Here is a 13186-nt window from a genome sequence, read left to right as displayed (position 1 = left end):
GCTGCACTCCAATATTGAGAGGTCAGAGCGCTGAAGAGCATTGTTTAACTATGCCACTTTTATAATTTGTTTTGTGTGGGAGTATGCTAAGATATAAAATAGGTTATTCTTAGACAAGAACTCTCATTAATACAATTATGTAAATTCTAATTTAAAAATAAGATTACAGTATATTTAAGACACTATCCTTGGCCCAACTATTCTGAAATACAAAAATTCAAAATCTACAGTTAATTGATAAAGATAACAGTGTAGTTTGTTGTATTTCAAACATTTTATTTTGAAAAAATAGATATGGTTTCAAATGACAGGGCCCTGGAAAATACTCTTCTACATAGAAATTACTGTTGACAAACTTGCTAGATAGATGTTTCTTCTTATTGATGTTTCTTCTAGTTGTGTATTGCTGAATCTTATGTTCAAATCAAATCAAAGTATTCAGGAATAGTAATAGTAAGCTAAAAATCGCTGATTTCTGACAGGTCTAAGCAAACTCTGTTAGTATGTTTATAAAATTAATTTTTAACTACAGAGAATGTGGAAATGAGCTAGCCAAATTGGTTATGTTGGTTGGTATAATATTAATAACAAACTAATTTGTTTTAGTATATAATATAGTTTAAAATATTTGAAAAGATGACATTGTATCCATGGAAAAACTGACAAATTATATGATTGGTTACCTAACTAATTACACAGTAAATTTTAGTAATATTCAGATTGGAACTGAAATTATTTGAAGATATACTTGCTAATACATTTAAATTATCATTTCAGAACACATACACACTCCATAAAAAACCTGTAAGCTGATCCAGGTAAATCATAGTAACTTGGTGCTTAAAGTAAATTCAGTAGAAAAGGTGCTATAAACCTGTTATAACTCTCTTATGCATGTGTAAAATGAAGGTACTATTTATTAACCTCATTTCGTTCTACAAAGATTTAAGAATTTTTTTAATTCATCAAACATAGAATGATTTAAAACAAAATCAGAGTCAAGGATATATAAATATTATGTAAATATCAGGAGGTAGGGGCAAGAACATAGCAGATTACTAAGAAAATATGTCCGAGGCCATATTTTGAGAGTCCAAGTTTGTATCACCTAGGAATAAACTCTTGTAATAAAGACTGACTTGATCCAAATGTAGAGAAGTACCACCTCATCTTCTGACAGTTTTCTATAAAGAATGTCACCTCTCAGTTGGGCTATTCTACATAGAATTGATAGCTGATATTTTGAAATTGTCACTTTTAAAGAGGACATAGGCTCTATATTTTCTGAGGTAGAATTCCATATGCTATCAAAACTATACAAACAAACCAAGAATAGCTAGTATGTTTGATATAGTGTTGTGAAACCTAATAATTTAAAATGAAGGTATGTGCACAAAGACGTTACAGTGCCAGAGGTAAAATGTTGCAAATAAAAATAATATTTTGTTTTTTGAAATAGTTTACCAGTTGTCTTAGTGTCTTTGTTGAATAATTTTGTTCTCACTAAATTTTGATGCCATCTTAACTGTGTGTGTGTGTGTGTGCGCGCGCGTGTATGTGTGTGTGTGCGTGTGTGTGTGTGTGTGTATTTTTTTGGTATATACAGCCTGTTTTCCTGGACCATTTATTTTGAGATAGTACCCATCTATTTTAATATTTGAAAAAATAGTCTTTCATTATTACTCTTTACTCTAAAAGACCTTTTTTGTCTTTTCTTAATTCTATTCATTTTCAAATTTTAAAAAGCATATGCAGTATTAATAATGAAAAGGTGTATGATACTGCAATGAGTGATAAGATGTCACAAATCAAAAATATTAAGAATGTAAGTATGTGGCATAGGAACCTATAATTATAAAAAAGGTGAAGCTTTATAATTGAACAGTTTAAGGTGATATAATACTTTAAGTCTGTTTTTCAAAGTAATCCTATAACTATATTAGTAATTGTAATTGTTTTCATTGCAAGTGCTAAGTTTCTGTAATAAGGACTTTCTCTGTATACCTAGCAACTAACAAAAAGAACATCTCTTTTTTGACTTAACCTCTTGGTATTTTTTTATTTTCATTTCATGTACTTCATTGAAATTAATATATTGGAAGTGGGCTTTTTGTAGCCATTTTTTTGATATACATTTTCAGTAGCTTTTAATGGATTTTAATGATATTTAATAGAGTAAATGTTAGAGACATATAATGAATGAGACATGAAGTTCTTCAGTGGCCATAGTTTTATGGAGAAATAGTTCTTTGAAAACTTGAAGTTGTTTCTAAACATTTATTAGAAGATTGGGTAGATGATTGAGAGATGTGGTGTCAGTCCTGGCCCTGCATCTTAAGAGCAAGACCCTACATGCTCTAGTTAAACCTTTTATTTGTAAAGAATCTGCAAATTTATTTGTTAATTTAAAGTACCCCCTCCAAATATGGCGAAATATTAAAATGAAATCTAAAAAATATATTAAAAAAATAAAATGACGATCTGTATATACGTGTTTATATTCTGTTCTCATTATTCATAGTTTAAAAAATATGAGTTTGTTATCTTTATTATTAAATATTTTATAAACTTTTTAATGTTGTTTAGTTAATAAACCATGCTTTGAAAGAACTGATGGAAATAGAAGAAGTGAGTGAAAATGTATTACAAGTTCACCTAAATGGTAAGTATGGCACTGTGCCATTGGAAATTCTATAAGCCATGTGAGCTTTTTACCTTATTAAACTAAATTTACTTGTATATTTTAGAGCTGGATTAATAATTTAAAAAAAAAAAACTAGATCCAATGTCTAACAGTTTTTACTTTAGCACACCATACACAATAGTTTTAGAAACTAAAATAAATAAATAAATGAAGGAAGGAAGGAAGGACTTTTGGTTTTTGTCTTCTCTGTTTAAAATGATGCTAACCCTAAGGAAGATTCTTCTTTGAATCTACCAATGTCTTCATTGCTGAGTTTTAAAAAGGAAACAATATAAAGAAACAGACTTTGACTTTTCTCTCTCTACCAAAATTTAAAAAGCATTAGAAAATTTTGACTGGAAAATAATCTGTACTGTGTCAAATATATATTTCATTTTAATTAAATACTTTTAAATGGGCTTTATTTCAGGACTGCTGCAGATCAATGATAAAATTGCCCTGAAGGAAATCACAAGGCAGTTAAATCTAGAAAATGTAGTTGGAGATAAAGTTTTTGTAAGTATTATTTTCATTCTTTTATTAAATAAACTTCAAAGTAAAGTTAGTATAGCATAGCTTTATATTTTGGAAAGCTAGGGAGGGTTCAGAAATTGAAATATGCAAGATTCTTGTTATAAAAATATATAATTACTAGGATGCATTTATTCATCAGATTTTTATGTTTAGATTTTCTTTTGAAATAAGTTATACTAGCTATAAAATAACTTAAAAATCTAGGTTTGTGTAGATATTATCTGAGTTTGTTTTTTTATTTGTAATATAAATATTTTTATTCACTGTCCTTGGAGATAGGTTAATCTGTTCTTAAAAATACTACACTCTTATGGTCTATTTCTAGTCTTCTGAGACTTCAGTAGCATTGGAATAGTGGAAAATGTGCTGAATTTGAAACTACAGAAGGTGGGTTTTGATCTTGCCCTACAAGCAGAGATTACCTGGTTACCATGATTAATGAATACCTCCGAATTTCAGATTCTTCATCTGTTAAATAGGCATTATCTTATACTTCACACACTTATTCTACAGATGAAAGGAAGCATTAAACATCACTTATGTTTTGAGAACAAATACTCAATGGTAATATACATACTACACAGATGTCAGTTATTTCTTGCTATTAAAATGTTCTCAAAACTTACCCATACCTCATTATTTTAACAGCTTGAAATTTAGGACAGTGAACATCAGTAACTTAAACTGATTTCAGAATTTTTTTGGAACTTTTAAAAACTCTTTACCTATCACTTGATTCATAGGGCTCGAGGGAAGAATAATTAACTTAATTTTCAGCTGCTTTAATTTTCCATGTTGAAATGACTAATCCTTATACTGCTTATGCAATGAATTGGTTATATACCTTTCAAATTCATTTTCTGGTCACTGGTGATTATGCAGTTCTGTTACTCTAATCTCTAAACTGTGTACTCTCTAATGCAGTCACACGGCCACAGTTGTGTAAACCTCCTATTATTTAATAATTTCATTCTTTAATAATTACCTATAAAAAGTTGAGCCGACCATGTGTTATTCTTTCACTGTCTACATGTCTTTGAAGTGTAAGTTCAAAATGCCCCTTTTGTAAATCTAGTGTTCCATCTTCTGTTAGAATTTAATGTTGAAGATAGTTGCCTACTTATTTGGTCAAGGATAGTTACTATTATGTAGCCTCAGTTTGGCTTTGGGTTTCCAATTGATGTAGATTGGTGTTTCCAACTTTCATAACTAGATCTATCTTTTGGATTCACACGAAAGAATAAAAGGCACAGTTGGTTATCATCATAGCCATTACTATTGTTACTGTAATCATCACATTTAATGATTATTAGTTGAACTTCTATATTACATGGATTAGGCATCTGAGGCTCAGAAAGTATAAATAGCTTGTCTAAAGTCACAAGATGACAAAGGCTGGATATTAAGAACCTGACACCTAACCCAGAGGCTTTCTGTTTTGATATACTTATGGCAAACTTGTATATTCTTATACACATATACATACACATATGTTTATATAAATACATATATACTTATGGCAAACTTGTATATTCTTATATACATATATATAAGTACATACTTAGAATATGTACATATGTATTTATATAAGTATATATTTAATGTCAGATACAATCATCTTTTAAAAAACACCCAAAAGACAAGCAGCCTTTGAATAACTTTGACCACTGATTTCCTAGTAGATTGTCTCTGAGCCTTTTTTTATGTTATGGTAAAAATCTCTAGCCCTGTCTACCTTGGAAATAGTATTGACTTGACAGTATGCAATCATCACAAAGTATGTGGAAGCTCTTAAAAATTTGTGCTGTTTTATATCAATTCTCTCTATTGGGAAACAAACAAGTGGGTTTCCTTTCTCCTTTACATCTCCTCAAATTTGAAGTTGGCTGTTTCTTAAAAAATCTGAAGTAAAAATTAATGACATTAATGAAAAAATAATTTAATGGGGCGTTTATCCACAAGCTGGAACATCTGGATAATGCATCTGCTCCTCTGTTAATTTCCATCTAGAATATTTAAGTTGTATCCAAAATGTTTTGGCTGTGTTCCAAGTAAACATAGTCAAATTTGATGTGATGTATACAAAATCTATAACATGTTCTTGAATAGAGACTCACTATTATAATATCTAATATTTGAGACAGATTTCTTATCTGTTCCTTTTGGATCTCATTTAAATTCATGGTCATTTTTTTAGTGGTACAAATTAATTTGAGACTGATGTGTTTGAAAATATAGAGTACAATGGATTTCTAGTTCTCTGACTATATTTATAATATGGCAACTCTTAAAAACTACCTATAAATAAAGTTAGCAGTTTTGTAGATATTATCTAGAAAATATAAAATGCTGAACATGACATAATAATGCCACTTTTAGTGCTATGCCGTCTTTACTTTTATATTTAGTTTAAATTTTAGATTGTAAACATGGAGATAGTCAGTCAGCTGAGAATCTAGCCAGTGACTATAATCTACTAGAAAAAAATAGATACAGAGTGTCTATATAATGTCTAAGAGTCAAATAGCTCTTTTATTCTTTATTTCACTGGACTACTAGTCATGATATCTCTTTTTGTTACACAGGGAAGCTTTGCTGAAAACCTTTCATTTATTCTGGAAGCTTTAAAAAAAGGTAAACAGTAACGTATTGAACAGTATCAACAGTATTTGTTTAGCTTTATTTTTCCCCTGATTATAAACTTTATAAGTTTACAAAAAAACTTATAAAGAAACATAAAAAAGAATAAAATAATGATCACTGTAATCCCACCACTGTAATAGTGATCATCCCAACTAACTTTGGTTCCATATCTTTATTCACCTGCAGTATATCATTGAATAAATAGATAAATAAATTTTTATAAGAATAAAATCATTTTCCATATTGTATAATCTGCATCTTTTCACTTACGAACAGGATGTCGTAAGCATCTTGCCGTATCAGTAAGTATTGAACTGCATCACCATTTTTATGGTTCTCATATATTTTATATTGTAAATATAAATTAAAAGTGTAATTAAAAGTGTAAATTTTATTTTATTAACAACCAGTTATGTACTTTTATTTCTTATTTTGTATGTTTAGGAAGAAATGCTTAGATAATTATCCAGATATTTCCTGGGGTAAATTTCAACGAGAGAATTCTAGATTTAAAAGTCCCACATTTAAAAGAATAAATATTATCAAACTACCCTAGAGGTTCCAGTCAATATATTTAAGAGTACCTTTTTCTTAATTATCCTTAAGAAAATTATGAAGAATTAGGAATAAAAGTTCTTCATAGTTTCAAAAACGATTATTTTTATTTTTGCTTATTTAATAAGAAAAAATTATATCAGTTTAATTTGCATAATTTTGGTAATGATGTTCATCATTTCCTATTTTTATTGGGCAATGATATTTCCTGGTTTACATTTTTCCCGTTGGTATTTTGCCTTATTTTGATATTTATTTATTTATTTTCTACTTATTTATGGGAATTCTTGCATTTCTCTTTCTCTTTTCTTAAATTTGGTTTGGATTTTTTGCTGAACAGAAGTTTTAAATTTTTTACATAGTCAAAGTTTTTCACTCTAGGTTTTGAAGATTTTCACTTATGTTTTCATTTAATACACATACTCGTATTCATAATTTGTCTAGAATCTATTTTGGTATGGTGTAAAGTGGAGCTCTAACCTTGAATAAACCACTTTTCCCCATTGATATGTAATGCTGTATTTTGCAGTCCTAAATATCTAATTACGTAGGTCTGTTTCTAGACTTTTGAGTAGTCCCTGTGGTTTTTATGCCATTTAGGTTGGTGTATATGTTTGATTGTTGGAGTAAGTGTCCTCTTATCAGATTTTTCTTTTCACTTGTTTATATAAATATAAAGCCTTAAACCTTAAGGTAATAGTGACTCTTTTGCTGAGGTAATTTCTGTTGTGATGAAAAAAGGAATCCACAGTCATGTTGAACTTTTCCCTATTGTTGAAATATTAAAATTGTGATTAGAAGGAGTTAAAGTGGTTTTGGTTGAACCTCATAGTCTAATCATTGTTCGTAAAAATTATTTCTATGGTAAGATATACTTTGCATTTCTACTAAGTAAGTCTCTTCTGAAGCAGTAGTTTTGGGTATAAATTAATGACTCTCTTTATATTTAATCCCAAAGTGTTTTGGTTATATAGCTAAAAGATCTTTGTCGATTTTCTGATGATAGAAAAACTATGTGTACATAACTTAAAAAACAATAGTTTGCACTTATTTAAATGATTTTCTTAATTTTTCATCAGTAAACTACTAGCATCTAGTAATTAGATTTAAATACTTAAGACTATCTTGCCCAGTGAATAATTTTTTTTGAATTGAATAAATGTACACGCATTGGTAAATATCCTACCCAAAGTAGGTTACCAATATATGTTTAAGTTTTAAGAACTGAAATGTAATAAATAGTTTAGAAATTTAAGAAAGGTTGATATAATTGCTTGTTAACATAAAAACTTATTTTATCTTAGGTGACCGAACTAGTAGTTGCCCAGTGATCTTCATATTAGATGAATTTGATCTTTTTGCTCATCATAAAAACCAAACACTCCTCTATAATCTTTTTGACATTTCTCAGTCTGCACAGACTCCAATAGCAGTTATTGGTCTTACATGTAGATTGGTAAGTCTTTTCTTTCTATTAAAAAATTAATTATAATATTTATAAAATTAAAGCTTAATTCTGACAAAGTTACTTATATAGGTCATTATAGTAGGTATTTTTTTCAAATGTGTTTCCTAATGCCTGGTACATTTTTCCCATTTTTCAACTCAGATTAAGGAAAATAAGAAAACAGTTATCACATATGCTTACAAAACTAATACTTCCCGTCCCTTTATTGGAATCACTGAATAAAAAATGCGAAGTCAGATTATGCTAATAAATATAATTTCTACATTAGCAAGTAAGGAGAAAGTTAAGTAATCTTACTACCATTTTATAAAAATCACTAATAGTTTCTACTTTTGCATTTAAGATTTTTCATATTTTGAAAGTCAGATTATGCTAATAAATATAATTTCTACATTAGCAAGTAAGGAGAAAGTTAAGTAATCTTACTACCATTTTATAAAAATCACTAGTTTCTACTTTTGCATTTAAGATTTTTCCCATATTTTGAAAATGCTTGGAATCAACTCAAAATGATACTATTTCAACTTTGTATGTACATATCTCTGGAAATAAGGCCCATTTACTTATTCTCCTTTCCTACAGCTCTTTCTCTTTTTTAGAGAAATGAAACTCTTTACAAAATCATCTTTCAACTGTCTTTCTAGTGCTGTTTTTTTATGGAATGGCTTACTCTGTCTTTTACCCAGTGCCCCAGAGTTTATGGCGTATGCCTTCATAATAAGCCTCCCTTACAGAACATCTAGCTGGTTAACCACATATCTATATTCTTCCTTGCTAAAAGCAGCAGTTTATCATGGTTTAAGTAGCCACCTTTCTTGCTAAAAAATCTTCTCTTGGGTAGAAGTGTAAGTGCCAAATGTTATTGACCCAGTGAAGAACCAAACAAAGGGTCAGTAACTCATTAGCAGTGTTATCAGAGGCTCTTTTTTATTCCTTATATGTATAATTCTTCAGGTACGCAGTTTTTCTTGTCTATATGTATTTGTGTTTATGGGAAAGAGCAGAAGGACAGATGGAGTAGTGACTTTGCCATCAAACAACCTCTTCCCTGTGGAAGTGATTGCTTTTTTAACTATTTTCTTTATCCCACACTGTCAACTTCTGTCATTAGTCATTACTGTCCACCACTAAATTATCTTTACTTCCATCTCCTTTCCATTCCCAAATTTAAGCTCTTAATTATTGCTTGCATAGAATGTTTGCACTGCCTTTAAGCCACTTACCTATATTGGGTGATCTAGAACTGATCCTTAATAGAAAAGAAATGTATAATGTTCCTATCTCTGGACATAACTTTCTCTCTTTTAATTCCCTTATACTGGCACTTTATATTTTTTTAGGTAATAAAAGCTTTCCAGGTTTTTTGCTCAACTTCTCCCTTCCAGCCCCAAACTATTAATATATCCTGTTTTACTTCCCAAACTAACCATGATCCTATTTCAATCACTTGAATTCTTTTCTTTATATAATCAGTTTTTTAACCTAGCTATCATATAAAAATATCTAAGTAGATATTTAAAAATTTGTATTTCTGGGCCTCACTACAGCTTTTTAAAAATCTTTTTTATTTAGAAAATTGACAGTAAACTTGATTTTTAATTTCTTAAGGAAAAATAGCACAAATACAAGTAGTTTCTTAAAATACTACTATTAAAAAAGCCAAAAGGCGGAATAACTTATTAATGTCATTCTGTGTTCCTACCAGTTTCCTCTTCTACTGTTTGTTCCTTTAGTCTAGTATGGCTTCAGCTTAAATTTGTAGGTAGTTTAGTGAACTAAACTTTTGTCCATTACACATGCTGCTTCTTGAGTCTGTTACATAAAACAAGATGTTTAAATTTTCATGAATATAGTAAGTGTTACCACATTTTATTATTTTAATTTTATATCTGAATTCTTCATAGAATATTCAGAATTCCTTTTTGAAACTCTTAATGTTACTGTGGCATTTACCTATCCAATAATAGTTATAATTTTTTAAGCAATTATTATAGGTCTTTGAACGTTAAAGATAAGCAGAGAATAACATGGTAGGTAAAAGACACGATATCACCAAGCCTACAAATGCTTAGAGGGGGATTGTTTAAAATAGTGTACTTACCAACATTTTTTAGAGGCTTGATTTATTTCCAAGCCACACTATCTTACTTCTGCTGCCTTGTAACCATAAGGAGATTAAAGAAATAATTTTGAGTTTTTAGAGGCTTGCATAAATTTTTTTAATGTTTAATTATGTATTATATATTATAGGGTAAGCATTGCCAATTATAGGTGATAGTTCAAATACTTATACCTCTAACATTATTTTTTTCTCTTAGCATGTATCTTATAGGAATTTCTTTTTTTTTTTTTTTTTTTTTGATTTTTTTGAACTTCAAAAAATTCAAATACTTATACCTCTAACATTATTTTTTTCTCTTAGCATGTATCTTATAGGAATTTCTTTTTCTTTTTTATTTTTTTTTTTAAGGATATTTTGGAACTCTTAGAAAAAAGAGTGAAGTCACGATTTTCTCACCGGCAGATACACTTAATGAATTCATTTGGTTTTCCACAGTATCTTAAAATATTTAAAGAACAATTATCTCTACCTGCAGAATTTCCAGACAAGCTTTTTGCTGAGAAGTGGAATGAGAATGTTCAGGTAACTTGGCACAAAAGCTATAATGTTAAAGTAATTTTTGTGTCTTGCTATACCATTTGAAAGCAATTAAAACTTATAGATTTTTAAAATTTGTAAATTAGCACAAAGCTTCTGATGTTACTGTGTCATTAAAAACTGCATTAATACAAATAATATTTCCTTTTTTGTGTGTATTTTCTTCTTTTAAAAGACAGTTGAAATGTCATATTTCTTAAATTTTTCCTCAAAAAAACTAATAAAATTTTTTTTAGTTATATGATTTATATATTATTTTGTTAGTGCCCTTGTATCATAAAAATATTTATTTTCTTTAGTTTACAAGTTTAAAATATATTACCCTAGTGTTTCATACCTACCTATTCAATATGAATTTTTTTTTCCCAGTTCTCATAAATAACTTTAGCTTTTATCTCATTGGGTCTACTAAGAAGCAGTTCAAGCCACAACACTTATGGTTATATTGTCTACTTTGGTGAATCCCATGTAGAGGCCCTAGAGCCCTGAGGTTCTTAACTACAAAGGCACCTTCACGTGTTGTTGTAAAGATTTACTAAAGCTCGTGGACTCTGTAAATTTACTTACACTTAGGTCGAATAGCCTAACTTGTACAGGCCATTGTTGTACCAACTCAACATACTAGCCCCCGTTTATCTTATGCCGACAAGAAGTTTCAGTTGGCAGGGAGAAGTGGGTGAGAGAGAGATAACATGATTGAAAAACAGTGTTGCCAAATAAATCCCACTTGGTAGAATCTTTCAAAAATATGGATCCCAAGAAGGTGGAAAATAATATAAAAAGTCCTTGGTTTTGAAAGAATTGGGAAAAACTGTTCTGAAATATTAAATATTAATGAGCGAGGATAATTAGATGTATGGATAGAGTTATACAGTCTGTATTCACTGGCTCTAAAAAAAAAGATTGTTTTATATTAAAGCAATATTTTACTTTTAAATATCAATACCAAATTAAAAGTGAGAATTTTGCATTTAAGTGATTTTGCTCTTAAATGATTTGTTTTTTCCATCTTTGTTGAGGTATAACTGACAAATTAAATATTATATGTATTTATGGTGTACAGCTTGACATTTTGATGTACATATCATTGTGAAATACCACAATCAAGCTGTTTAACATATCTATCATCCGACATAGGTATCATTTCTTCTAATGTGGTGAGAACACTTAAGATCTATCCTCTAAGCAAATTTCAAGTGTACAATACTGTGTTGTTAACCATAGTCACATTGCTGTACGTTATATCTCCAGAACTTAACTCATCTTATGTAACTGACATTTCATTCTTGTTTTGATAATAATATATAATCTGATAATGTAAGCATTATTAATTCTGACACATTTCATTTTTTTAATTTAAAGTTGAGTGAATAAAATTTAATCCGGGCATAAGGATACATGGTAAACGGTAGAAGTTTCCCTTAAATCCAAATTTTTTCTTTCTTCTTTTACTGCAGAATATTTATTTGGTTTATAGCATCTCAGACTTTATATATGTACTGAACTTGTTTTGTACATAAAGGGTTCAAATTTTATGTATTCTTTGTTTTACCTTTTTTACTTTGTTCTGATTAATTCCATATTATTTTTCCTAATATAACTATATAGGATAGTATATAAAAATGACTAACTTTTCCTTAAAATTTAGATATTGTGCCATGATATAATTAGATATAGGTTCTTACTTCCACCTTCCTCTCCAAATTAACCTTGCCTAGGACTCAGATATTTGTTAGTTCAGGCAAGTTTTCTCTGATACTGTATCTAATTATAAGATTCTATTTTTTAGGAACACTTTATAGTTGATGCTCCCATGTTGTCTCTTCCCTTACCTAGGTCTGGAGTAGATCAGAGCTCTGGATCTTTGTTTTATGAATCCACTTTTCAGTGCCTCATAGACTTTTACCTTCTACAGCTCTTGAACTTATTGTCTTGTTACAACTGTGTTTTTCTGTCTGCTGTAGAGATTCAAATGCAGCCTTTCATAGCATTTAAATGTCTGCTGTGCTGTCTTAGAGCTTTTATTATGTATATCCTTGTTCACTTTCCTAAGTTAACTAAACAGCGCAGGTTGTAATGTGTCATCATCCATCTTTCTGTCCTTCCCTGATATGTTGCATTCCGATCATCTCAGGGTGGTCATATAAAGGAAGTAGATGGTGAGGGTTACGGGTGAAGCATAACTCTGGATGATTCAGAAAATGGGTAACCATGTTAGTAGTAGAGTGGCTAACTCTTAGATTTTTGGTCCTTCTTTGCTGATTCACTGAATTTAGAGACAGGTAGTAGGAATGCATGTGAGCATTATCCTTTCATCTTTTTGACAATCTTGCAGGTATTTTGTAAGGTAAAACTAGTACCACTGGAATTTATGTCTCAGTTCTAATATTTTCTTTCTCTATCCTAATCATCATTTGCCCCCTCCCCTTGGCGTTCTGATAAATGAACTTCACTCAAAAAATATGTCAGCACCATGGCCAGAGGCCCTGCTGTGTGGGTGGGGGTGGGGTGGGGACTGCATTGAGGGAGCTATCCTGTCACTCAGTGCTGATTATCCAGTAAGTTGTTCCAATTCCAAGGTTAAACCAAAAGCAGTGGTATAGATAACAAGTCACCTATGGATATCATCCAAGAAATATCTTCA

General features: G+C 29.8%; 1 protein-coding gene across 3 annotated transcripts in view; it reads left to right on the top strand.

The window, feature by feature from the left end:
* The window catches only part of ORC4 (origin recognition complex subunit 4), a 76846-nt gene that overhangs the window by 51937 nt on the left and 11723 nt on the right, over window positions 1-13186 (top strand). For all 3 annotated transcript variants that reach the window (XM_006921052.3, XM_006921051.3, XM_025039293.1), the window contains 5 exons: window positions 2587-2662; window positions 3114-3199; window positions 5803-5851; window positions 7720-7871; window positions 10354-10527. In XM_006921052.3, coding sequence (XP_006921114.1) covers window positions 2587-2662; window positions 3114-3199; window positions 5803-5851; window positions 7720-7871; window positions 10354-10527 — 537 coding nt within the window. The remainder of the gene's footprint in view (window positions 1-2586; window positions 2663-3113; window positions 3200-5802; window positions 5852-7719; window positions 7872-10353; window positions 10528-13186) is intronic.

Source organism: Pteropus alecto, unplaced genomic scaffold, assembly GCF_000325575.1.
Source record: "Pteropus alecto unplaced genomic scaffold, ASM32557v1 scaffold3, whole genome shotgun sequence".
Lineage (NCBI taxonomy): Eukaryota > Metazoa > Chordata > Mammalia > Chiroptera > Pteropodidae > Pteropus > Pteropus alecto.
Note: the sequence above shows the minus strand (reverse complement) of the source record. Positions and strands in the feature narration are given on the sequence as shown.